This window comes from Podarcis filfolensis (assembly GCF_964270895.1).
Source record: "Podarcis filfolensis genome assembly, chromosome: 10".
Classification (NCBI taxonomy): Eukaryota; Metazoa; Chordata; class Lepidosauria; order Squamata; family Lacertidae; genus Podarcis; species Podarcis filfolensis.
In genome coordinates this window covers 62,893,363-62,919,780 of record NC_139612.1, presented here as the reverse complement: position 1 = coordinate 62,919,780, position 26,418 = coordinate 62,893,363, and the positions used below count along the sequence as shown (strand labels likewise).

The 26,418-nt window shown below is 43.7% G+C and overlaps 1 protein-coding gene across 16 annotated transcripts in view; it reads right to left on the bottom strand.

The window, feature by feature from the left end:
* SOX5 (SRY-box transcription factor 5) overlaps positions 1-26,418 on the bottom strand; it is a 770,837-nt gene that overhangs the window by 216,522 nt on the left and 527,897 nt on the right. For all 16 annotated transcript variants that reach the window (XM_083572723.1, XM_083572728.1, XM_083572719.1 and 13 more), the window contains one exon: positions 3,356-3,442. In XM_083572723.1, coding sequence (XP_083428849.1) covers positions 3,356-3,442 — 87 coding nt within the window. The remainder of the gene's footprint in view (positions 1-3,355; positions 3,443-26,418) is intronic.

Sequence of the window (26,418 nt, the reverse complement as noted above, 5' to 3'; positions counted from 1 at the left end):
TTAATGCTACAGATACATGATGAATCTTGTGGCCCAGTGTACACCTCTAGTGGACTTCCCTCTTAAGTTACCAAGGAGGAGGAGGAGGAGATGTCAATGAGACCCCCATAGGCCAGCAGAGCCTTCTTTTTTCTGTCTCCCACCCCCCCCTCGTCTAACTTATTTGGAAGTAGATGAGGAAGGAGTTTGGGGTGGGAGTCAGTGTGGGATTTTTTTTTTGAGGGGTGAGTGGGTAAGGTATACACACCCATCCCTACAAAAGGCTTTAGAACTCCAGCACTGCACACATTCCAGGGCAAAGAAATCTCAATGCCCAAGGTGTCTGGTGGCTGTTTTTCCAAAACGGCAACTGCCAAGACAAATATATCAAAGAATTAATTAAAACTTTGGAGCTGGCGAGCTTGTAATAAATAACCTCGTATTCATGGAGAAAGAATGAAGAAAGACTTCTTTCCAATACACGTGTGACGGCTGCACACACCGTTGTGTTGTTTCAAGAAATACAGCTGCAACGTGGCTCAGCTCAGGCTCATTTTCTCGCTCCTGTGCTCCTGGTGGTGGCATGAGCGCCCCATGCCAGGGACCTGAAGGGTCAGCCTGGCAACCTCCTTCCTTCTCCCTCAAAATGAAAGTAAAGACCAAAGCAATCTACCTACCTACCTGTTTTAAGAATTTATAAACTGCTTAATATAGAAAATCAAAGTGGCATGAATGGATGAATTTGCCAAGGATGGTTGGGGTTTTTTTTTGCGACCAGTGTAACTACCAAAGTTTTGGGAGCTTCCTGGGCAAAGCACTTTCTGTTGTGCCCCCTCATAGGAACAGAGGAAGCTGCCTAACACCAAAACAAACTTTTTCGGCCACATTCCTTTATAGGCAACTTTCAAGGGGCCACATTACAGTGGTGGGTGGGGCCAGAAGCAAAAGTGGGAAAAGCAACACATGCAAGTTTGGCCTTTGTCCCAGAGGCTAGTTCTACACATACACACACGCCCCTCACTATCCTACAACCAGGCAAGCTAGAAGCATTATCAAGGACGTCTTCCAGCTATCAACTACCCTCAAGGAAAGTGCAATGCAGGGTCAGGATGAGACACCTGGGCTGGGGTGAGGGGTTTTGCAGCCGGGGAAATGGGTGTTGTTTGGGAAGTCCCGGAGGCCAGATAGAGGAACTTGGAGGGCTGCATTTGACCCCCAAGACCTGTGGCTTCCCCATCCTTTATGGTAACACAGCAACGTGATGTACATCAAAACAAAAGCATGCTCGAGTCAGCAGCGTTCCCGACTTGAAGCAGACCTAACCCTGCAGGTATGGCTGAACTCTTGCCTTTTCTATAATGGCCTCAGATAAAGACGTAAAATGATGGGCTGCTTCACAAATGCAAGTTCATGCTCCCCGGATATAGCAGAATTAAGTGATGGCTTGCCTGTGCAAATGATTAAATGATCAAATCCTACGAATAGAACAGTCACACCTCACCCAGGGTCAAACAATATTTTGCAACAGTAGCAGATGACAGGCAAGCACGAAATTACGTACGGTGTGCAGGTTTCTTTCAAAATACTAGAACCTGAGCACATCCAGTGAAGATGAACGTTGGAAGATTGAGGAGAAACTAAAGTTCTTCACCATTGCGGGTTTGCTCCTACAGCAATGGCTTCCATCTTGAATGTTTCTGAACGAAGGCCGGACAAATTCAGGCAAGAGAACGCTGTCGACGGCTACTAATTGCTCTGTATAAATTGCTCCAAATATTAAGAGTCAGTATGACTCTGAATACTAACAACTGGGAATCACAAATGGGGATAGTGGTTTTGTCCTCATGTCTTCCTCATGTGCTTCCTATGAACATCTGGCCGGCCACTATGAGAACAGGATTCTGGGCTAGATGGGCCCTTGGCGTGATCCAGAAGGGCTCTTGTTATGAGAGTCAACTGGGGTCAGTTTGCATGCACTCCCTGCACATGGATGCAGTGCGTAAATAACATTCTTCCACCTGTAACCTCTCCTACTACAGTGCGCACTGAATGGTGACCTGCAAAAACTCCAGTTATTTATTTATTTGTGGCAGCAGGTTTATGGTGCCAGAGCATCGAATCCACTTTAACCAGATGCCGACCATCTGCAAGGCTAAGCTCAAGGTGTTAGCTTTTGGCGCATAAAGCCCTACATAGCTTGGGACGGGGATAACAGAAAGATCATCTTACACCTTATGTACCCCATTGATCACTGCACTCTGGCATGTGAAGGCCTCATGCAAGATACCACTTTTATTGGGGCGTCCATTCCACACAATGTAGGAATTGGGTCTTCAAGTGCTGTGGCAGCTCCCCCTTTGGAATTCCTGCCTGCTAAATATTAGGAAGGCACCTGATCTGTTAGTCTTTCTGGCACTCACTGAAGACCTTCCACAGCCTGCACCTATATGTTTTTTAAGATCTTTTAAGTATTTGCTTTTTAATTGTCTTACTGCTTCTCGCCTGCCACCCTGGGCACGGTAGATACTCAATAAATCAATAAATAACTGCACAATCTGCAGCTGACACTATGTGACTGAAACCTACGCACCCACAAAAGACCAACAGCATGGAATTGGGCACCATAGCTTTGCTCATGGGATTTTTCATCACAGTAGAAGATGCGGCACTGTCTTCCAGATGAGAGCAGCCTAAAGGGTGCAATCCTGTGCTCACTACAGCTCCTATTATAAACATCAATTAGACACTTTTCCATGCATGTTGCAAGTGGGCCATTTAAATGCAGCCTAGATATTTTGGCCACCTCATGAGAAGAGAAGACTCCCTGGAAAAGACCCTGATGTTGGGAAAGATGGAGGGCACAAAGAGAAGGGGATGACAGAGGACGAGATGGTTGGACAGTGTTCTCAAAGCTACCAGCATGAGTTTGACCAAACTGCAGGAGGCAGTGGAAGACAGGAGTGCCTGGCATGCTCTGGTCGGTGGGGTCATGAAGAGTCGGACACGACTCAACGACTAAATAACAAGGACCCTCCTGCATCTCACCATGCTCTTGAGAGGTCTTCTCCAGACTCTCCACACTCCTACTTCTACTGAGAGCAGCCTGTACTCCCAGACCCCACACAGGGACAAGAGGCTGTGGACTGATGGAGAGCCTCAGCTGCAAAAGGAAGGCCCTGCCAAGTTTTGGCATGCTCAGAAGAGCAGGATTGGCCCTGAAGACATTGCTCCAGCGAAAAAGTGCAGAAATGGAAAAGAGCAAATGACGGCATGCTTCGTTTGCGCTAATTGAACTCACATATATTGCAATGCATTTTCAATCTCCCCCCCCACACACACACACTGCATCCCTTCAGGTGATAGAAACAAGGTTTACCTTTTATTTCTCCAAAGTTCCCTGATCCCATGGCAAGAAGCTTGTCTTTCCAATCTTTTGATAGTAGCTTTTCAATACTGGGGGTTTCTGAATGAAGGGGAGAGAGAGAGAGAAAGAGGGAAAAAATGTAAGTGAATCAACATGACTGACGGCACAATGGAACTCATTAAAAGTCTATCTGCTAAAAATAAGAGCTACCCTATCCTGGACCCCAGTTCATAATGACTTCATCAACAAACTGATAAGAGGGGAGAGAATGAAAAAAAAAAGAATGTGTTTTGTCACCTGCTGTTTCAAATTCATTAGCTTTTACCTCTTACTGAACAAAGCCATTCCATATGACAATGGGCAGACAGAAACCTGGTGCTCATTGTTTTTCAATTTAGAGAACAAGTTTCTGCCTATAATGGATGCTTGTCAATTTAAGGATGTCTGTATGCAGGCACTATATATATATATATATATATATATATATATATATATATATATTGATAAAATGCAAAGTGGGGGGGGGAATAAATAAAAGGCAAAGAATTAGCGCCTAAATCTGCTACATGTAATTATATCCCTCGGTGTGTTTACAATTACATCCACTTTACAACGTGTTTAAACACAGTGTGGTGGTAAGCATGCTGTGGCAAGACACTCCCCGCCCCCAGTAACACACACAAAAACACACAGCAAACAAATAATAACAATGGGGCAAAGTTCAGGATGGTAAACGCTTTGCGACAATTGAAAAATCTGGGAAGAAGACTGAAAGGAGTCCTATGAGGTATTAAAAACAGCAGAAGAGTTCTGCTATATCAGATCCACCTAGTCCTCCAGAATCCTCTCCCACAACAGCCAGCAACAGTGGACCTACGTTGTTTTGTGGGGAGCTTGTACCTTAAACTATCATGGCACAACCAGCAATGAGGGTCTAGGTAACCACTGTTATCTTCTTCAATGGGGTTGTGCCATGACAGATCACCACACCTCTATAACATCTTTGCTACCGATTCTCAAACTCTTGGGACTGTTGAAATATATACAACAAAATATTGGTCAAATTGAGTCATGAGACTCTAATTGGGTCTACCAGACCCAAAAAGGTTAAGCCACGTGGGCTAAAGTCTCTTCCAGGGTCCCTCCAGGACTAGGGGCCCTGAAGCTTAAGCTTCCCTAGTTCCATAGTAGATCTGCCCCTGGGGGCCAGTCAAGTGCCTCCAGAGATCCCATAAGCAAGGGCTGGAGGAAGCAGGCCTGTCCTGCTGTGGCTTCCCAGCGACTGGCATTCAGTGGCAGGTTCTTCCTTTGAACCTGGAGGTTTCCATGCAGCTGTCATAACTAATAGCCACTGGCAGATCTATCCTCCAAAACTTACCTAATCCTACTTTTAAAAGCCTTCTGAGCTACTGTTTAGGGAAGTTTTTAATGGTTGGTGTTTTAATGTATTTTTGATCTCTGTTGGAAGCCACCCAGAGGGGCTGGGGAAACCCAGCCAGATGTGGGGTACAAAATATCATCATCATCATCATCATCATTACTGTCAATCACTCTTTTCACAGAATCATAGAACTGTAGAGTTGGGAGAGACCCCAAGAGTCATCTACCTGTAGTCCAACCCCTTGCAATGAAGGAATCTCAGTTGAAGCACCCATGGCAAATGGCCATCTGTATTTTTTTTTTGTATTATTATTATTATTATTATTATTATTATTATTATTATTATTATCTTTTAAAAATGCTTCTTATAACGTTGCATTTTAAATCGTCGTAATCCGCTCTGGGACCCCAGGGTGAAGGGCAGATGATAAATTATTATTATAAAAATGCATCTTGCGGCAGTGACTCCTGTTTAAAAAAGAAAGTGTAGAAGAATTATAGAATCGTAGAGTTGGAAGGGACCCTGAGGGTCATCTATTCCAACTCCCTGCAATGCCGGAACATGCAGGTGGCCCATCTGAGGATTGAACCCACGACCCTGACGTTATCAACACCATGCTCTAACCAGTGTAACTGTACGCAGAAGAGCCCCACTGGATCAAACCAAGGGTCTATCTACTTCTCACAGGGGCCAACGAGATGCTTCAAGGATACCCAGAAGCAGCACAAGAAAACCAATTTATTTGTTAATTTCATATCTACGTATATCACTTGCTTTAAATATATACTTTCAGAATTTTCAGACAAGAGTGGATATCTATCTGTGCGTGTATGTGTGTGGGGGGTTTAATATTTATAACTCTTGCTTTTTGCCTTTGCTTTTTTTGTGCAGATTTTTAATGCATAAGTAAATACAAATGCTAATACAACCCAGAGGATGTTAAACTCTGTTCCAAACAATGTAATTGTATATTCTTGTCAGCATTTAGAAGGGTGCACAATTACAATAGCTTTCAATCCCGCGATTAGCGCTGCATTCAGTTCGAAAATGGAGTGTACTAAAAGATAAGTGCCCCAGTATGTTCCATCTAAATAACAATAGCCACCCTTACTATCTCGATCTAAGACATATAACTGCTATTCTCCACATTTGTGCTTATGTGTATTTTGGTGCCGCCATTTGTTTACCCCCTACTAGGAACGGAAAGAGAGTACATGTTAACTTTTCAAAGGGACCGTCTGGCCTAGAGACCATGCAATTATTAGCAACTGGTTAATTTCCCTCACTGAAATAAAAAGGCATTACAAGGATCCTTCATTATCTTGGCTGGCTAATTTTGCTGAAGTTTTTCTCCCTGCTCCCTCCCATGCCAGCAACATACTCTCAGGAGTCAGTGACACAACTCAAGTCTCAGGGCAGGACTGATGTGGGCAATGTGTGGACATTTGCACACTGCTCTGCCCATATTAGTCCTAACACAGAGAGCTCCCAAGCTGGTAACATAGAAGTGCAAGCATGTGAATCTGTCTTATCCTGGGTCTGACTGCTGGCTCATCCAGCCCATGAGTTGTTTGCTCTGACAGATAGCAGTAGTCAACCCCAGGGTTTGAGGCCCCTCACCCCTAGCCTATGGGTTTTCCATTCATGCTGCCTACCCAGTAGGGTGGGAGATAGGGAACCTATATCCCTTCATTTGCTGTTGGGCTCCAACTCCACCCACCAAGGCAAATGATGACAGGATGATGGTGAGTTATAGTCCAACAACATCTGAAGGTCCTCAAGTTCCTCATCCCTGCACTAGATAATGGGTCTGGTCGGGTTTTCATTTGGTTGTTTTGCTCCAAGAGGCTACATCCGTCACATAGCTCAGTAGTAGAGATGAATATAGGGTTTGAAGGCACTTAACACAGACAGCTTCTGCTTCAGCTTTCTAGACACTAGGAGTGGAGACCCGTTTATTGCGGTGCACTGAATTATTTACTATAGATGGGGAAGACCCAGATTTAAACACCCAGCATGAAACTGACTGGGTAGCCTTGGTCAGCCAAACCACACCTAACTGACCTTAGGACTGTTGTCATAATTACAGTGGTACCTCGGGTTAAGAACTTAATTCATTCCGGAGGTCTGTTCTTAACCTGAAACTGTTCTTAACCTGAGGTACCACTTTAGCTAATGGGGCCTCCCGCTGCCGCACAGCCACACAATTTCTCTTCTTATCCTGAAGCAAAGTTATTAACCTGAGGTACTATTTCTGGGTTAGCAGAGTCTGTAACCTGAAGCGCCTGTAACCCGAAGTACCACTGTACATCCTTGTCTTAAATGCCATAAGTGGTCAGTGAAGCAGGGGAACTTATCTGACCTCTTGTCAGTGGCATTTATGTGGTTTACTGGAAGGGAGAGCAGAGAAGCAGCAGCGAGGTTGTCATGGTACAAACTTGCCAGTGGCAGCACCAGGTGGGAGGTCGGATAGGTGCCACCACCCTGCCCCATCCACTGCTACTGCTAAATGGTTACCTGGGCATAAGTGGTATAATAGGGCTAGCTTTGGGGTTTGGCTTTTAGGCACAGCAGTCCAAATTATAGGAAGGCAGTGTTACGCTGGGATAAATTATACCTAACTTACTCCTATTCCAGTCCTGGCCCCCTTCTAGTCTCCCAGAACACTCCTTTTTGGGGACTTACTCCAACCTTGACTCAGCCAGCTGAGCCCTGGCTGAAGACCTACACGGGTGTAATCTCTGGCGGAGCAGAGGTGAGGGACTTCAGCCAACTGAGCAGGAGAAAGACCGATCCCAAACGACACTCATCCTGGTGGATCTTGGGTTTGGATCACTCCCTAACTGTCTGCTTAGCAGCAGACATACTGTAAGTGTTATACATGAAATGCGTAACATTTTGTACCTTGAAAATTACTACAGAAATTATTAATAGTCACATAAGAGCACTTTGCTTTAAGTAGGCTTGGGTCCACCTGTTAAGTTATTTACCCCGAATTAAGAAATCACCGGTCAACAGCAACTTGTAAATGCTAAGTCGACTGCATTTTAAAAGACGCAATTTAAATGAAGATGGCTGTAGCTCAGAAATAGAGCACAAATGCTTTGAATGGAGAAAGTCCCAGATATGCTCCCTGGTGCGTCTAGGTGGGACTAGGGAAGACCATTGAAAATCACTGCCATCCATTGTAGTGGTCTGATTCAGTATAAGGCAGCTTCCTAGGTTCTTGTATGTCATTAGTGTGCAGGACACTGTACAGAACAAGCTGGAACCTCTACGTATTTCTTATTAAAATGCTGTCCCCCTGAAAGATGGTGCATAAACTATGCAATAAAAACAAACAAATGCCTACTTCCCCCCTAAAAACAACGGCCTACACAGCTAACAATATGCTTAAAATAAACAACAAGCATTAAATAAAACACAGGATGGGGTGAACGAAAAGCACCGTAAGCCAGCAGAATTCAAAACTTTGGCAAAAGGCGCTTTCAAATATTACACTTTCCCACAAAAACAATGGAAGGCCAGGGATGAGGAAACCAGGTGGGCTTTCTTTGGAATGGTATTCCACAACTGTGCTGCCATGCCTGAGAAAGATGTAGCCTGTGTTTGCCAACCTTCCATATCTAAGGCAGTGGTGATTTGGAGAGGGGCCTCCAAGGCTGATCCAAGCATTCAGAAAGTCTATATAAGATTGATTATTCCCCCTGTGCCTCACTAACAAATAGACTGTATTTTGCTAGTGAATACTTCATCAAGAGTTAAAAAGAAAACCCAACAATCCTGAATAGGTTATCTAAAACATTGCTATTCCCCCCCCCTTTCTGCTGTTCCTTGAAAAAAACAAAACCTTGAGTAGTAAGTAAACAGGCCAGAATACCATGGTATTTGCAGTAGAAGACTGTCAGTCATTAAAAGCTAACAAACCTTTGCAAAGCAGGAATGCAGCAATAGAAATCCATTGTGAACTAACAATAGACCACAGAACCTCCAGGCACCAAAAGCAGACCATTTTACTTCTAAGTCTATTGTCAGCAAAGCCGTGACAAAGCTTTTCCCCTGCAGCTAGACAAAATATTCACCCTAGTGTGCTCATAAAGAAACTGAAGACTTCTGTGTAACTTGCAGAGTTAAAGCAACAGTAGCCCAGTTTGGGATGTCAATAGAAGCCGTTCACCTGCTGCCACTATACAGATATGTTTGTTGCAGATTCGTATTTGCTTTAAAATAAAAAGTGCCCTCAAAACAAGCAGTTCATTCAAGCTAATGTTGGAATAGGCATAGGAAAAATATCGCTTCTCGGCCTTTTGGCTAAGATCAAGTGTAGTATCTGTTCTTATCAGTTTAATATCTGATATGTCCTCTATTTGATGGCCGAAATATTGGGAAATTCTGGAACAAGAAGGAGACAAATTGGAATTGCAGAGTTTTGAGAAATTAAAAGATAAAGTGTGAGATTGGCTTCATTATTATCAAATAAGAGAGGCCTATAATTTGGACAAAAAAATTGGCTTCCAGGTGGAAAAATCAAAATTGGAAACAGAACTGTTAGATCCCAAAACTAAGATACTTCCAAGAATGTATAACTTGCTGTTAAAATGGAACATGCAGGATGAAACGGTTAAATCTGCTATGATTAAATGGGCACAAGATGTTGGACATAACATTATGTTTGCTGATTGGGAACAGGTGTGGACCACTGGTATGAAATTTACGGCATGCAATGCCTTAAGAGAGAATATTATGAAAATGATATACAGGTGGTACATGACACCAGTCAAGCTTGCAAAAATATATCATCTGCCCGATAATAAATGTTGGAAATGTAAAGAAAATGAAGGTACATTCTTTCACCTTTGGTGGACGTGCCCAAAGATTAAGGCTTTCTGGGAGATGATCTATAATGAAATGAAAAAGGTATTTAAATATACCTTCCTGAAGAAACCAGAGGCCTTTCTCCTGGGCATAGTCGGCCAATTGGTGCCAAAGAAGGATAGAACTTTCTTTATGTATGCAACAACAGCAGCGAGAATACTTATTGCAAAGTATTGGAAGACACAAGATTTACCCACCCTGGAAGAGTGGCAGATGAAGGTGATGGACTATATGGAATTGGCGGAAATGACTGGCAGAATCCGAGACCAGGGAGAAGAGTTGGTGGAAGAAGATTGGAAGAAATTTAAAGACTATTTGCAGAAATATTGTAAAATTAATGAATGTTAAAATGATGCTGGATTGAAATTAAGTGGCATTAGCAACAAGGTTAATAAGAATATGAAAAAATGGATTGATAATGGATGAAAAAATATAGCTATAATATGTTAAGATATAGAGTTAAGATAAAGGAAAGAGGGTAAGGATTTGCTGAATTGATTATGTAAATGGGAATACAAAAAGGGGAGGTGTGAGGAGGTCAAGGAAACAAGCAAATGAGCCTAAAGATATCAAAAAATGGATTTGCTTTTTAATTTTTTCTTATCTACTTGTTTTTTGTATCTTGTATTTTTTCTTTTCTTTCTCTTTTTTCTCTCTATGTATTTTTGTATTTTTTGTATTTTTTCTTATTTCTTTCTTTTTTATGCTTTTTCTATACTCTGCAAACCTTTGTTTTTTGTAAAACCCTAATAAATATTATATATATATATATATAAAAGGAAAAATAATTCAAAACCAGGTTTCAGCGTTCTCAGAATGTCCTAGACATTATTCATTCGTTAGGTTAGTATTTGTTTGTGCTTATTTTGACATAATTCATATACCACCCAGTCAACAAAAAAGTAACCTCAAAGCAGTTTGTGGAAGACAATGTAAAATACCGGTACTCACTAAGAATACTGACAGAAACAGACACTGAAAAACAAATTCACATAAAATGTATCAAAATATAAATGAAATTGGTTGTTTTAAAACAAATATGCATAATAAAATTTCATGTTAAAATTGCATGCCTCAGGAAAAAAATTTTTTAGCAGGTGTCAAAAATGGTACAGCAAAGGGTTTTGCCTAACATCAATGGGCAGGGAGTTCCAGGGCCTACGTGCTCCCACAACGAAGGATTGATTAATCACAAATGCCCTTCTTTCAGGGCACAGTAATTCCCCCAGCCCCTCCCCACTTTACCACTGACTGTCATTTCTGCTTTTCTTTGACATTCAACTCTTGCTTTGCTGTTTTCTCCTTTCTACACCTGACAAGGAAGATCTCCTTTCATGCACCTGACAAAGTGAGCTTGAGTCGCAGAATGTTATGCCATCCTAAACTGCTTGGTCTTTAAGGGGCCACAAGACTCGTTCTGCTGTTTTTCCTGTGAAGTATGTTAGGCCTGGAGAGAAAGACCAACCCAGCGGCTCCAAAACTTATTTTCCCACAGATCCTTGGCAGATCACTTAAGGCTGCTGTTATTTTGGTCCATTGCAGATTGTGATGTGCTGTGCTAGACACTGCATGACTTTCAATTGCATTTTTATTTCTCATAATATTGCATTCCATTATATTGCAATTTCAATCCCACAGGATTCAATTTGCAAATTTTCTTCAAAGGCATGCTGCGGATGAACAAAGATTGGGGGCTGCTGGGCCACAAAGATTGGGTTAGCCAAAGGTTGCCCAGAGAGCTTCATGGTGCCCCTGGGTCTCCTGTTCCAACCACTAGGCAATATTGCCTCTTTTCAGCCCTCTCTAGTGAAGGTCCCCATTTCTTGGAAGGAAAGGGAAGGCTTTGGAGATGAAGAACGTACAGAGAAAGAGAAGTTACACCTTCTTTAGCATCTGATGTGAACTCTCCAATTGCGCTTGTATCAGGATATATATTATTTTGACTAATGGGGGGGCCTATTCCTCCTTGGCACCCCCCCCCACTGCTTCCACTCATCATTTTTTCCCTTTCTCTCTCCCTCCCTCTCCTTGACAGCTGTCTCCTCATCATCCCAACAGGTGCTATTAGGCCCCGAACAAAGGCTAAGGCTTTTAAGCCACTGGCTGTTGACAAGTGAAAAGGAAACAACAAATGGCCCAGCACTGCTACTCTCCCCGGGTCACTCAGCCAACGGTAATCGCTATTATTTTTATTTATTAGTTCTGCGGCACTGTCCTCTAACCTGCCTTCGCCCGCCCACCTCCCCTCCCTTCATTCCATGACAGCCAGGAGCATTTTAACTTTTAATAAAAAGGGGGGAGAGCTGCGAGCGGCTCCTGAGCAAGCTCTTTCGTTAAAGTGCCTGGCTAATGAATGTTGTCCATTTAGATCTGGATAATTTATGATGTCAGCAAAGTGTGGGTGGGGAGGGGAGTTGGAATCAGAGCCCAGGCATTAGTTGGCGAGCTGAGCTGAGAGAACAAAAGGGAGGAGGAGGAGGAGGAAGAAGAGAGAGAGAGAGGCAATCTGAAAGATAATTCAAGAATTCATCATGAATATAGCCTATCCGCCACTGTTAAACTTCCTACCTATCCACATCAGTATGCTAGTCAAGGAATCCCTACGCACTTCACAGAAAGAAAGACACCTCCAGTCATAGAACTGTAGAGCTGGAAGGGACCACGAGGGTCATCTAGTCCAACCCCCTGCAATGCAGGAATCTTTCGGCCCAATGTGGAACTCGAACGCACAACCCTGAGATAAAGAGTCTCATGCTATTCCAACAGTACTTCTGAGGTCTATGGCAAGGGTTGGGGAGCTTCATCTTTGGGGGCCAAATGTACCCCCCCATCAGGCCTTCAGGACTATTCTCAAACCACACCGGCCCTCCTCCACACCTTCCTTGAAATGTTTTTGCCTGGCTGGAATATGTCCTTGAATTCTGATTGCGCCTGGATGGAGGACAGAGAGGGGTAATGTGAGCGCATGTAGAAAGTAGCCTACTGTAAGGTAAAGGTGAAGGGACCCCTGACCATTAGGTCCAGTCATGACCGACTCTGGGGTTGCGGCACTCATCTCACTTTATTGGCCAAGGGAGCCAGTGCACAGCTTCTGGGTCACGTGGCCAGCATGACTAAGCCGCTTCTGGCAAACCAGAGCAGCGCACGGAAACGCCGTTTACCTTCCTGCTGGAGCGGTACCTATTTATCTACTTGCACTTCTTTGATGTGCTTTCGAACTGCTAGGTTGGCAGGAGCAGGGACCGAGCTCACCCCGTCACAGGGATTTGAACCGCCGACCTTCTGATCAGCAAGTCCTAGGCTCTGTGGTTTAACCCACAGCGCCAGCCTACTGTACAGAGGTTCAATTTGCACCCATTGTTCCTTCTACTCTTGCCTGTGGCCCCACACCCCTTTGGGCCTAAAATGTTTCCCCACTTCTGGGCTATGAGCAATGTTGCAATCTAGGGTACATGCTTAACTCAGGGATATTTCACATGGTGCAGCCTCCAGTTCCCATTATCCCTAACCATTGGGTATGCTGGCTGGCATTACACTGACTAGTGGGGGCATAGCAGGGTTTGCACCCTTACCTGGATACTGCAGATATTGGAACTGGGACCTTCTGTATGTAAAGAATGTGCTTTGCCGCTGAGCCATGTTTTCTCCTCTTAAAGGAGGCCAGCCTATTAGGTGCAAATATTCCGTACTTGCTTTCCTTGGGATACACAGATCCATAAAATGGTAGAATTTGACCCCGCAGAACTCAGCAATTAAGAGATGGCTACTCCATTGTGTATTGCTGTGTTTGTTGGCAATCAAATGTAACACAATTATTGAAATGGTGTGGGGGTTGTTGTTTTTTTAGTGGATCACTTAATAAAATTGATTTTTTTAAAAACGCAGAGGGTTTTTGTGTTGTTGTTGTTGTTGTTTAAAAAGCTTAGAACAGAAGGTTAAAATCACAATCAAGGAACACATATCAGAATGAGACGCTTTCTAGCCTTCTTGAAAATATGACAGAATGTTTTGCTACTGGAAGTGAGAATTAAACCACACACGCCTGATGCTAAAACAGCTCCACATCCTGATCTCCTCTTGCATAACATATGTGAAAACAAAATCGCAATCTTTATTGTGCCAGATGCCGGAAGAGATGAACAATTAAAAAAAAAACCAACAACATCCGCCATAAATCATATCTAGTGAAGAGCAAGGTAGTTTCACAGTAAATCAGGATGTGGGTTTTGTTTTGTTGTTTTTTTTAACAGAAAAATTAGATGGTATTTGCATGAAATCGTAATGTCAAATTAAGTAGAAATTATTAAAGCAAATGTCAGCTTTGAATTTGCTTCAGCAGGGAGGGGGAAAAAAACCTTGCAAGATTCGCTCTGAGCTTCTCCACCAAAATACAGCCCTCCATCTGCTTTGGCAACTTGTTCCATTTGTTTGCACTTGTCACCATCCATGGATTATTAGAATGCATTATTTTGTTTTCTGGCCTGTGTTATTTCCAGTGCAGATAAGGAGTGAAAAAGCAGTGACTTGCTCTGTTGGGAAGAGCATGAGGAGTTCAAAAGGGAAAACAGAGGCAGCCCCCAAAACGTTTCCAACAGGTTACAACATATGCACACAACGCCGAGGTTCAGGAGTCTCAGGCACAGGCTCTGAAACTCTCCCCAAGCCACAAACACTGCTCTGCATTGCTTCCCAGCCTCCTTATGTGTTTCTGCCTGGCTGGAATGTGCCCTAGAACTCTGGCAATGACTCTTGCCTGCCCGGGTAGAGGACAGAGAGGGCTATGTGTAGAAACTAGCCTATTGTACAAAGCTGAAATAAATATTTGTTGCTCCACCCACTTTCGCCTCTGGACCCACCTGCCACTAGAACATGACCCCTGAACATTGTCCAGAAGGGAATGCAGCCCTTGGGATGTCTGCCGTATGTTGACAGGGGGTTTTCTGTTACAAGGAGAGGAATTCTGCCACTAGAGTGAGATAGAAGATTAAGCAGAAGAAGGGGGGACGTTATGATTGATTTGTTTGCTGCATTTTTATGAAAAGGTGTGCAACAAGCAAGCACACAGGCAGTCTCCCAAAGAGGCATTTCTAGCTCTTTTAGGCTTCTATTCCTCTGAAGTTTCCTCTTAAAACAAAGCCTCAAATTAGTTTTTAATTTCACCTGATGAGAAATTTCACAGGCAATTTTTCACACTCATATGACTGAAAATACCACCCCCAGAAATTGGGAGGTATTTTGGCTAGTTGGAACGCTTTACACTTGCATTCTACTTTTTTTTAAAAAAAAATAAATAGGTAAATTTAAGAGGTGATTGGGTTTCGCAATGACATAACGGCTACCCCAGAGCGCCCGCTGAGTTTTTCATCTTTATTCCCGCATCAAGAATCACAGAGCCCAGGTAACTAGTTCTGCCATTCATAGCACAACGTCTATACAATGATTAGAGTTTGGAAAGAACATTAGTTTGGGTCTGCATTTTAGCTCTATCCCACCTAATTCACACTTTCCCATTCGACCCAGGAACTGAAACACAGCTATTATTTGAATTTTGCAACGCAGTCCTCCAACCAAACAGTAAGTTCAGAAATACATATATTGGTTAATATTGTGCATTAAAAAGTAAATATTAGTGATTTTTTTTAAAAAAATGCATTCTAACAGATAAATTGCTTGCAAAAAAGGCAAAATTGCATACAGATTTTCATTACAGAAAAATATTCACGCCAGTTGATGAAGAAATGTGGTGAACTGAGCTATATATTGGGAAGGAGGAAGAGAAACTGGAATTGACAGTTATACTGGCTTCAGTTATATGGGCTCTGCTGCTGCAGGATTTGTTTCAGCAGCTCCAGCCTCCCTGCCTTAGGTTCAGAGTCCTCTTGGTCACCAGCATCAGTAGCATGGAACCCAATCTGGCTCCCAAACCAGGTGGGCACTGCAGCCTCTGACTTGGTGTCTTGGTCACTTCTAGACTCTAGGGCAGGCACCCCAAACTTGGCCCTCCAGATGTTTTGGGACTACAGTTCCCATTGTCCCTGACCACTGGTACTGTTAGCTAGGGATGATGGGAGTTGTAGTCCCAAAACATCTGGATGGCCGAGTTTGGTGATGCCTGCTCATGACACCCAAGTACCAACATCATGACTAATCACGAACAGACTGCTGAATTGAAACACTTGAACTACATGTCCTGAGAACCCACATTCCCTTGGCAACTGATCTACACCTGGTCTACCCATTCACGTGCCTGTATACCTCTGCACACAACCCATCGAGAGGTAATAAGTCTGAATGGGCCAATTTGTTTTTTACTTGAAAACTTTGTGAGGAATGCTTAGATCAGGGGTCAGCAAACTTTTTCCGCAGTCCACTGTCCCTCAGACCTTGTGGGGGGCCAGACTATACTTTGAAAAATAAATAAATAATGAATTCCTATGCCACACAAATAACCCAGAAATGCATTTTAAATAAAAGGACACATTCTACTCATGTAAAAACACCAGGCAAGTCCCACAAATAACCCAGAGATGCAATTTAAATAAAAGGACACATTCTACTCATGTTAAAACACGCTGATTCCCGGACCGTCCACGGGCCAGATTTAGAAGGCGATTGGGCCAGATTTGGCCCCCGGCCTTAGTTTGCCTACCCATGGCTTAGATAATACTTTAATTCTAAAGAAGGCTGCAAAGGCATATGAGAAAGCAGCCCTTTGCAGGGGACTTGGGTTTGAGTTATGGGAGGGGATGTGCTATCTGAAGGCATTATTTCGTGATGTTATCCTAACAATTACGTTTCAAAAGCTTTACGTTTGCATAGATAAATATCAATGGCTGCAACACAGTAGCATGTGCTTCTACCTCTCATAAACTGCAGCTGCTATAACAATAACCTTTCAATTCCTGGACTGTGCTAGCAAGGAACACTCGTTTAAATTGTTTTTTCTTGCAGTCCAAGCATCTTAGCAAAGAAGTCACATTGACCGGCATTTCACATATACACAAGTGAGCAGTTTTCAGCCTTTTGGAATAACAACAGCCAAGCAGAAACTAGATGCTATTTAACAACAACAGAATTATAGAATTGGAAGGGAGCAGGAGGGTAATCTAGTCCAACTCCCTGCCATGCAAGAATTTCCTTTACAAGAATATTTGAATTAAGTTACTACATTTTTATGTATCCATTGAATTAAAACAGCAACCAGCTGCCCAAGCATTAAATTCACGAAGCATACACACAAGGTCCCCCTTAAAGGTAAAGGTAATGGGACCCCTGACCATTAGGTCCAGTCATGGACAACTCTGGGGTTGCGGCGCTCATCTCGCTTTATTGGCTGAGGGAGCCGGTGTACAGCTTCCAGGTCATGTGGCCAGCGTGACTAAGCTGCTTCTGACAAACCAGAGCAGCGCACGGAAACGCCATTTACCTTCCCACCAGAGCGGTACCTATTTATCTACTTGCACTTTGACATGCTTTCGAACTGCTAGTTTGGCAGGAGCTGGAACCGAGCAACGGGAGCTCGCCTGACCTTCTTATCGGCAAGTTCTAGGCTCTGTGGTTTAACCCACAGCGCCAGTCACGTCCCTTCTCCCAGCCTAACCCAGTCATTAGATCCTAAGACCTTCATAAAGAGCCAGATTGCAGCCTGGTTCCTAAAGGACCAGAAAGTTGGGAGCTGAGAGTGTATCTGATGCCACAGCCAAGAAGGCCCTGCTCCTGCACCAAACCTTTCAGCTGGAACACAAGGAGCAAGGCCACAGATATTGAGTGGAGTGCACACATGGTCATTAGGGTACACTATAAACAGAGATGGATTTAAGGGAGCGTGACTGATTTGGTCACATTGGGCATGGAGTCTTAGGGATGCCACAACTATGCTTTAGAATGGATTGCAAGAGGCAGAGGGCACCAAATTTTTCTATTGCACAGGGCACCACTGAAATTTGAGATCTCAAGGTCCACCACAGCTGTAAGGCAGTAAAGGATTTGGTGATAGCAGTGGCAGTCAAGTCTCTTGCACTGACCATCCAAGTTTTTCCAAAATCACCAAGATGGCAGAGCTGGCTCTGGGTGTCATTGCTTGCATCAGCCAAAGGCCACTGCAAGTTCCTTGACAGGACCTTCCACCATAAGTAACAAATGCCACTAGATCACAATACCATTTCATCTGACACCCTCCAGCACCAAGAACAGCAGCATCTGCCAAAAGGTTCAATCTGAGTTCCTCCAGTGGTATGCTGTGCTTTTATTTTTTCATATATATCTATCCAACTTCCTTGCTTCTAAGGAATTTGTGTGGAGCAAGTCCAGTCTACATCCTCAGCATTCTACTGGTACATTATGTTGTGTGTGCAGATGCGGAGAACATTGCAAGGCCATGGAATGGAGGGAGGAGGTCAGCACCAAAGCTGACCACTTACCAGAGGTCTCTGGCTGAACAAAACGAACTTGTTTGGAAGAACAACCTTGCCCTTTGATTTCCTGGCAACTGGTCAGAAACTGAAAGAAACAACCTGGCAGAGCCTTGTACGAATGGATAGATGTGTCAATTTCAAGTTCTCATTATTTCAACTTTAAGTTTAGTGGGGAACCTAAGTTTGCTTGTGTGTGTGTGTTTCTAAAGGAAGAAGTCACCAGGGAAATTTGTCAGCGTTTTAGTGTTCATTTATCCTACGATATACCTTTTTAAACAGTGCATAGTAGTAGTAGAAATATATTATTATTGTTGTTGTTATTATTATTATTATTATTATTATTATTATTATTATTATTATTATTCTGTAGTCTTATACAACAATGCAAATATGAATCTGTGCAAAAGGGACCCCCACAAAAGTAAAGGATTATTTCTTGTCAGGTTTTGCTATATCCAGCCTGGAGTCTCCCGCTAGCTTGAGCCAAAATACTCGAGTGCCTGTTTGCTCTCAACTCTTTCCTTGGTAAAGAAATCGCAATGTTTAAAGAGAAGGCTTCTTGTTTAGTAGCGGAGTTTCTTCTTAAATTTTATGTATCGTAAATTGTCTTTGGAAGGAAATGTGCCCCACGCTCAACACTGCCTCGTTTGTTTGGATGCTTCGCGAAACTGAAGGTTTCAGTTAAGAGACCTGGGGTGGTGTGTGTGTTTGGTGGAGAGTGGCGGGTGGACCAACTTCTCTGAAAGTAAATGGTAGTTGGTTTGCAGTCATTCTAATTGGATGAGCCAGATTCAGAAAAAGGAAACAATCTGTAAAAATAATATCAAGAGACTTTCAGGTAGATTGCGACCTTGGACACGCATCTTCTGATTTTTTTATTGCAACTGCCCAGAACACATAGGCTAGCTATGTTCCATCTCCCTTCACCCAGCTATGGGAATTGTTTTTAACTATTGGCCATGCTGGCTGGACCTGATGGGAGCTGTAGTCCAATCTTGAGTATACCCAGGTGGGGAAAGCTGCCTCAGAGACTACAACTGCCATTTGGGCCTTCTGTCATCTTCTGTATTGTCCTTTTAAAAAGCAAAACAATACACTCTAATGGAGGTTCTACACCCACCCACCCACCCACCCACCCACCCACACACACACACACACTGTAAAAGTTCACTAGACTTTCCACATTTGTTTCATCATGACCAGTACATTGCTAAGTGATTAGTTTTCTTTTCTAAAGCCATGTGATTTTACACCATTTCCAACTCCTACTTCCCTGAACCCCCAGACAGTTATTTTCATTTTGTAAGCAGGGCGATGGAACAAGAAGGAATTTCTTTATTATCATTTATTTTTATTTTTTTGCTGTGATGTGACATCATGGCAAAATGTTTCCACCTTGCTTTATAGCAGGATCTATGCAGATTGCTTTGAGAAGTTGCCCTCGTAAATAACAACAAAGCAGTGCTGAATTATCAAGGCTGTAACTCAGGCAAAAGGTGCTATCTCCATTTATATTATATGACCCCAGTGCAACATTCTTAATTGAATTGCAGACATTCATCTAATCAGCTGGTCGGCAATATTTTCAGCACTAGGATGGCAAAAAGATTGCTCCTGTCTAGTTGCCACCCCTTGTAAGCCGAATCGCTACAGATCTGTACACAGAGAGGATTCGCTAGTAAACTACTAAAAAGCAGTCAAATATGTATAAAACAACAAATGCAGACTTTAGATATAAAATCTGGATTCAGGAGAGAGCTGTGCATCTCTAAACATGCAAATCCATTCCCTCCTCCTGAACCACTTAAGCCGGGAAGGAGGTGGGAAGTTTGCCTAACAGATTCCTGGAGTATATACTGACTTTCTAATAGGAAGGCTTCTGATCAGGGTTCCAAAAATTTCTGACTCGAACAAAGGCTGATACAAATATCATGCCATTGCCTTGACACAGAAACTTAAAGCCTAATCTTCCACATTTCCTTCTCGTCAGTTCCCTTTGGGCCACGGCTCACAGTCTGCAGCAAAAGGCCTGGGTTCGCCAGCAAGTTCTTGCTTGAGCTTTGGCCAATTCCACCTCTCAGACAAGTGTGGAAGTGTGATGCATGCACTTTCAAATACCAGTTTGCCACATTCACACTTCACAGTGGGGAAAGTCTCAAGCGTATACCTGAAAACATAACAACTCTTTGCCATTTTTTTCTAAGGGTTTGGTTGTAGAGCTGTGTCAGAAAGTTAGCCTGTTTTATTATTACTATTATTAATTGCTTTACTGTATATCCCACCTTTTTGTCCAATGAGCTTAAGGTGGGGTAGGTTAGACTAAGAGGCAATGGTCACCCAGTGAGCTTCTTGGCCATGTGGGGTTTTGAACCCTGGTCTTCAAGGTCCTAGGCTGACACTATTCACTACACCCCACTGGCTGTCATTATCCATCGTGGGAAAAGAAATTGCATTCAAAAATTATGAAAGGGTAGGGGACTGCAAGAAGATCAAACCTATCCATTCTTAAGGAAATCAGTCCTGAGTGCTCAATGGAAGGACAGATCCTGAAGCTGAGGCTCCAATACTTTGGCCACCTCATGAGAAGAGAAGACTCCCTGGAAAAGACCCTGATGTTGGGAAAGATGGAGGGCACAAGGAGAAGGGGACCACAGAGGACGAGATGGTTGGACAGTGTTCTCGAAGCTACCAGCATGAGTTTGACCAAACTGCGGGAGGCAGTGGAAGACAGGAGTGCCTGGCGTGCTCTGGTCCATGGGGTCATGAAGAGTCGGACACGACTAAACAACTAAACAACAACAACAACAAGGGGAAAGTCCGATGAAATTCTTACTTTTGAGGTGGCTGGGGGATCTTTGCAAGGGTCTTTTCTTGGATTCCACAAATGATCTGACCAATGGTCTGTACTCTGCAGCCTTCCCGGGTGCCTGTGTTTCCTGAAAACTGCAGAACACCTTAGCTACTGAACACAGGCAGAGTGGGAGGCTGCCTCCCATGTGCCTGACAGCTGCTAATTGTTATTTTTAAGAGAAATATTTTCATTTTATAAAATCAATTGGGAAGTATATAGGTAAAAGGAAAAACTTCCCTTAAAAATAAAACTAGTGGGGCACACTGATCTGAAGCTCTCAAAAGTCAGCCTCCCCAGCTTCCATCCTTCCATGATGCTTTTTCAGATCAGGAAATGTGGATAGTTGAGGAAGCTGCAGAGCACTGGAGAATGGGAAAACACACCCACATCGCTTTTGGCCATATTGCTGTGATAAGGTGAGCTCAAAACTCTACACCCAGCATAATGGTGGCAGAATGTTAAAAGACCTTCTGAATGAGACAGATTTATATATAAAAAAATGAAAGCCTATTTAATAGGGGAAGAAAACTTTTCAGAAATTGGACTGCAGGTTTTTGGCACAGCACTAATTAGTTATGTGAGTTGGCCTCCAAAATTGTGTATTACAGTTTTGCATGCTAGGTATGTGTACTAGACTCTGGAAAAAGTCCTGTATAAATCAATATTTGAAGGGTCCAGCCAAAGTGAATCATATGTAGGACTTTTTGAGGGGATTAGCCAAAATGCTCAGCATTTCCGGAGCTGTCACTGAACTTCACATAGGCGAATGGGGGTGTGGGTCCTGCTGAGGCGGCAAGTTGTTTGACTACAAAATTCATCATCCCCAGCCAGAATAGCCAACCATCAAGGACAATAGGGCTGGCATCTAACGTATCTTGGGAGAGGGGGGACACCAAGTTTGAGAAGGCTGGTCTATACTAGGGATGGGTGAATCTGTCCATTTTGCTTTCTCATAGATTCAGTTCTCCTCTTCAGTTTGCAGTATTTATTTATTTATTGAAAAATCTATCTTGCCAAGAATTCCCCAGCATGTTAGTGTGCATCTCTCCCCGATATACACATTTTGCAAACACTTTTTCATCATACGATGTACTGCCGAATCTTCTTTTCACCAATGCATGCATTTTTTTCAATGCATCGCCTCTTCCAATAAGACAATTTTTTTGCACACATTATTTGGTTGGCAAACTGCATCACCGAAGTGTGGTTTTTCTGGTGGATAGCTATAATGTTTTGGAAACTGCAAACTGAGGAGTTTCCCACTGAAGGGCAAACTAAGCCGAAGTTCTTCCCCCATCCGTAATACATCCTATTAAAAACCCAATAATGTTATCGTTTAAAGTCTATTAATAACCCGCCAACCAAAAAACAAAACAAAAACAAACCCTCATCATCATCAAGTTTGGGGATGCCAAACACCTCTGGTCCTCTGTCTGTCAAAATAAAGAAGACAAACACGTAACTTTGGGGTTGGCCCTGAGAGACAACCTCCGCCAGAAGCATAAATTAGAAGCCATTCATGGCTTTCTCTCTCTCTCTCTCTCGACAGAAGCCTTTCACTATGCTGGGGTTTGAGAAAGAGGAAGCGCTAAAACAATGGCTTTAGTCTGGGAGAACAATTTCTGTTTTTCAAGAGAGAACTCGCCCCCCCCCTTGCTGCTTCCACCATACCCTGGGACATCAGGGCGCTTTCCCTTATCGTGAACTGCAACTTTTCATATCACGCCCAGCTCTGCCTTCTCCTTGGACCACCTCCTCCTTTCAATACCTCCACAGTGAGGAGAAAAGCTACACTAAGCCTCTCTCTCTCTCTTCCCCTCCTCTCTCCCCCACACCTCCTATTTTCTTATATTTGTGTAGCTGTTAGACATTTTGCAAAGGAGGGGAGTACCAGCCAGCCTTTCACAACAAAAGAGCTACTGTCACTCCGCCAGTCCCAGACATGGTGGAAACCAGCCCACAGGAAAAGGCCTGGCTCCAGCGTTAGGCCCCGGCCGAGCACAGTCACCGCATTCACTCAAATTGGCAACAGGTCTCAGTGTTCCTGGCTTTGAGCTGTGAACAAGGGTCGGGATTGAATAACCAATTATACAACCGCTGACTGAGTTTATCCAAGGTTTGCAAACTGCTATAATAGCCCAGTATTCAACTGGCTGTTTTATCCTTTTCCAGATATAGTGTCATATCTCCCCTTGTGCTCCATTTACATGTCATTTTATTACATACATCCATTAAAAAAGGTTAATACAATGTCACAGTCAGTGCCTAAATGATGCTATTCAGCATCCATACCCCTGGCTGCTGCAATTCGTACAGGCACCTCTCTCTTTCTGTTTCTTACACAAACACACACACACACTACTGCATATATCTGTGCACATACTTTCCTGTAGCAACACGAAGTCTGTTGCTAGCAAGAAGTGCAATGTGCTATATGGACTCCACCAGCTATAAAATGAAATTTGGAAGGCTAAGAAGAAGTTATCAACTCAGACTTGCAAACATGCATAGGGAGGAGGCTCTCAAAAGCCAGATGCTTGGAAGTTGAACCACTTTTTAAAAGACTTCCACTCTGAACGCAGGTTAGTGGATAAAGGCAGGTAGATTTCAGCTTTGGCAAGGGTGCTGGACACCAGTCGCCAAAAATCTGGTGCTGACCATTCTGGCCCTCAAGGGAGATTAAAAAACAAAACAAAACACTCAGCGACATCATAGTTGCAAAAGTAGAGAATTACCTAGTTTTAAAAATCCAAATAGCAGCCGAATGTGCATAATACATTGATGAAGACCATGACTGATAGGGAGGACAGTTTAACCCTTTCCTCTCATACCCCATGGTCCTGATGAAAACCACTGCCTTGGGAGCCCAAACTGAAAGAAAGCCTCAGATTTAGACACTTGTTAATTTTTGGCATTTGATCCATTTTGCAACTTGCTTTCATGGGCATCAGAACAAAAAGTGACACACACTCTCAGCTCAGAGCCGCAAATAGGAGATTTGGGTTGGCCATTACTAGACCTACTCAGAGTAGACCCATTGGAATTGATGGGCATGACTAGTTTAGGCCCATCCATTTCAGTGGGTTTGTTCTGAGTAGGACCTAGATGGAGACAACCCATAAGATTTTCCTCACTAAATGGTACATTTCCATAGAAGGATAAAAAGGCATCCTTTCAGTGCTTTATTTTGTTTCCATCTGTTGTCATAAAAAAGTCTGTGGTGGAAAAGCTTCAGAAGTTGGAAATGGCCTGGACCTCTCTGGAATTAAGTGAGGGCCAAAGGAAGGATTGATGTCCTTTGCCCAAAGACATTCTAACAGACACTGAAGCAACCTCAGACTAGAAAGAGTGCAACTGATTAAAAAATGTTGCAGAATCCGGTTTGGGGAAATCTGATTGTAGATGTGCCAGTTTTCTCTTTGTCCACACCAATGCCCAACATGCAAGCATGATGTCTGACAAACTTCAAGCTGTGAAATCTGGTAAGGTTTGGCATTTGTGCTCAACTTCATGCAACCATAGCTTGGTCTAAACAAATTCAGCGCTGCCACCATTCTCCCCAACCAACACGGTGAATGTTTACATGAGGGATACATAAGGCTTCACATTCCAGTGTCATCCCCCCCTCATTCCTCCTTAGATCATTAAGCTCCCTCGTTCTTTCTGCACAAACAAAAGATGAGCTAATAAAAGTTCATCGCTTTCTTCTTTGGCTAAGGGGGGGATTAATGGGGTATCTTCAATATGTGAGGAAGCTGACATTTCAGCTATAATTTTGGCAGCAGGCAGATCCCATTTACCTTCTGTCATGCCCTTACCAGACTACAAAGAGGAGAAAGGCAGAAAAACGAGGAGAGAAAGTTGAAAGAACGTGAGAAATATTTAGGATGCTCATGCTGAAGTGCAAAGAGAACCAAGTCCCAAGGAAAGGAATGCTGTTTAGTGCAAGCTCCTGTTTTTATGAATCATGTACCAAGTATAGCCCTATTTGGGCATTCATTACTCATGCAGGGGATGCGGGTGGCGCTGTGGGTTAAACCACAGAGCCTAAGGCTTGCCGATCAGAAGGTCGGCGGTTCGAATCCCCGCGACGGGGTGAGCTCCTGTTGTTCGGTCCCAGCTCCTGCCAACCTAGCAGTTCGAAAGCACGTCAAAGTGCAAGTAGATAAATGGGTACCACTCCGGCGGGAAGGTAAACGGCGTTTCCGTGCGCTGCTCTGGTTTCACCAGAAGCGGCATAGTCATGCTGGCCACATGACCCGGAAGCTGTCTGTGGACAAACGCTAGCTCCCTCGGCCTATAGAGCGAGATGAGCGCCGCAACCCCAGAGTCGTCCGCGACTGGACCTAATGGTCAGGGGTCCCTTTACCTTTACTCGTGCAGAGCCAATTGGGTGAGGGGTAGAGTGATTAAGTCCTTATCACTCCCATCTACATGTAGAGGTGGAAGATGCAGAATTTTGGGTGATGTTGTTTTATTTGTCCAATGGGGTTATCAGGCATAATCCTTAGCCAATGTCGCTAGAGAGGGAATTATGGTTTAGGGCAGGGGTGGTTAACCTGTGGCCTGCAGAGGATGTTGGAATCCAGCTCCCATCCGTCCTAGCCAACATAGTCAAAGATCAGGAATTATGGGAACTGCCTGGGATGAGGTTGCTGAGAAAGCATCTAATCCCCAGCGCATCCAACCAATGAACACATCCTGCAGACACCATGCTGTCAGGAGAGCCATTCCACCTGACGCCAGAAGCAGGCCTTTTGTGTGGCATCCCAGACAACCACCTCAAAGGCACAGGAGAAATATGCTACCCTTGATGGTGTCCGGTTTGAACCCAACCCATGAAAGACAGAAATGAGGAAAGCTGATAGTTAGAACCACAAATGAGTTTGAGTGCTGAGTTGATGTTTGGCGCCAGAGGATAGCTGCCCATATAAGGACACCCACCTCTTGGCTTAACCGGTAAGCAACCTGTGTCAAGAGTTGTTATGAGGTCCCCATTCCCCTCCCAGAGCTGCAGTTCCCAAAGTGTTTGGGAACTCAGAGGCAACTCTGGGAATTGTAGCTGTGTGGGGGGAACAGGGGTCTCCTCAAAACTCCAAGCACCCTTAACAAACTAGGGTTCCCGTAATTCTTTGGGAGAAGCCACGACTGTGTCAAAGTGTCATCGTGATGCTGTCAATGTATGGTGTGAACGTGGCTTAAATGGCTGACATCTGGGTGCCAATGATGTCAAGTGGAAGCTGTGAAGAACTTGCCTGCAATGCATTGAACACCCCATCGCACAACAAGAACGGTTCTGGAAGCACCCTCCTATTCACAATACGCCTCAAGTTGGCCTGCAAATCCAGCAGTCACAACAGTCAAGGTTACAGCACCTCTTTCAATCCTAGCTCTTTTCAACAATGCAGAAGCACGCTTTTCTCTTTTCCCCTCCGGACACTTTTCTTTTTGCTGAGGAAAGTGTTTTAATCTTCCTCAATTCAAGGTGTTAACTGATCGGCAGCCCCGCAGTTCCACAAGCAGCCCAGGCCGTCCACCTGGCCTTCTGCTCAAG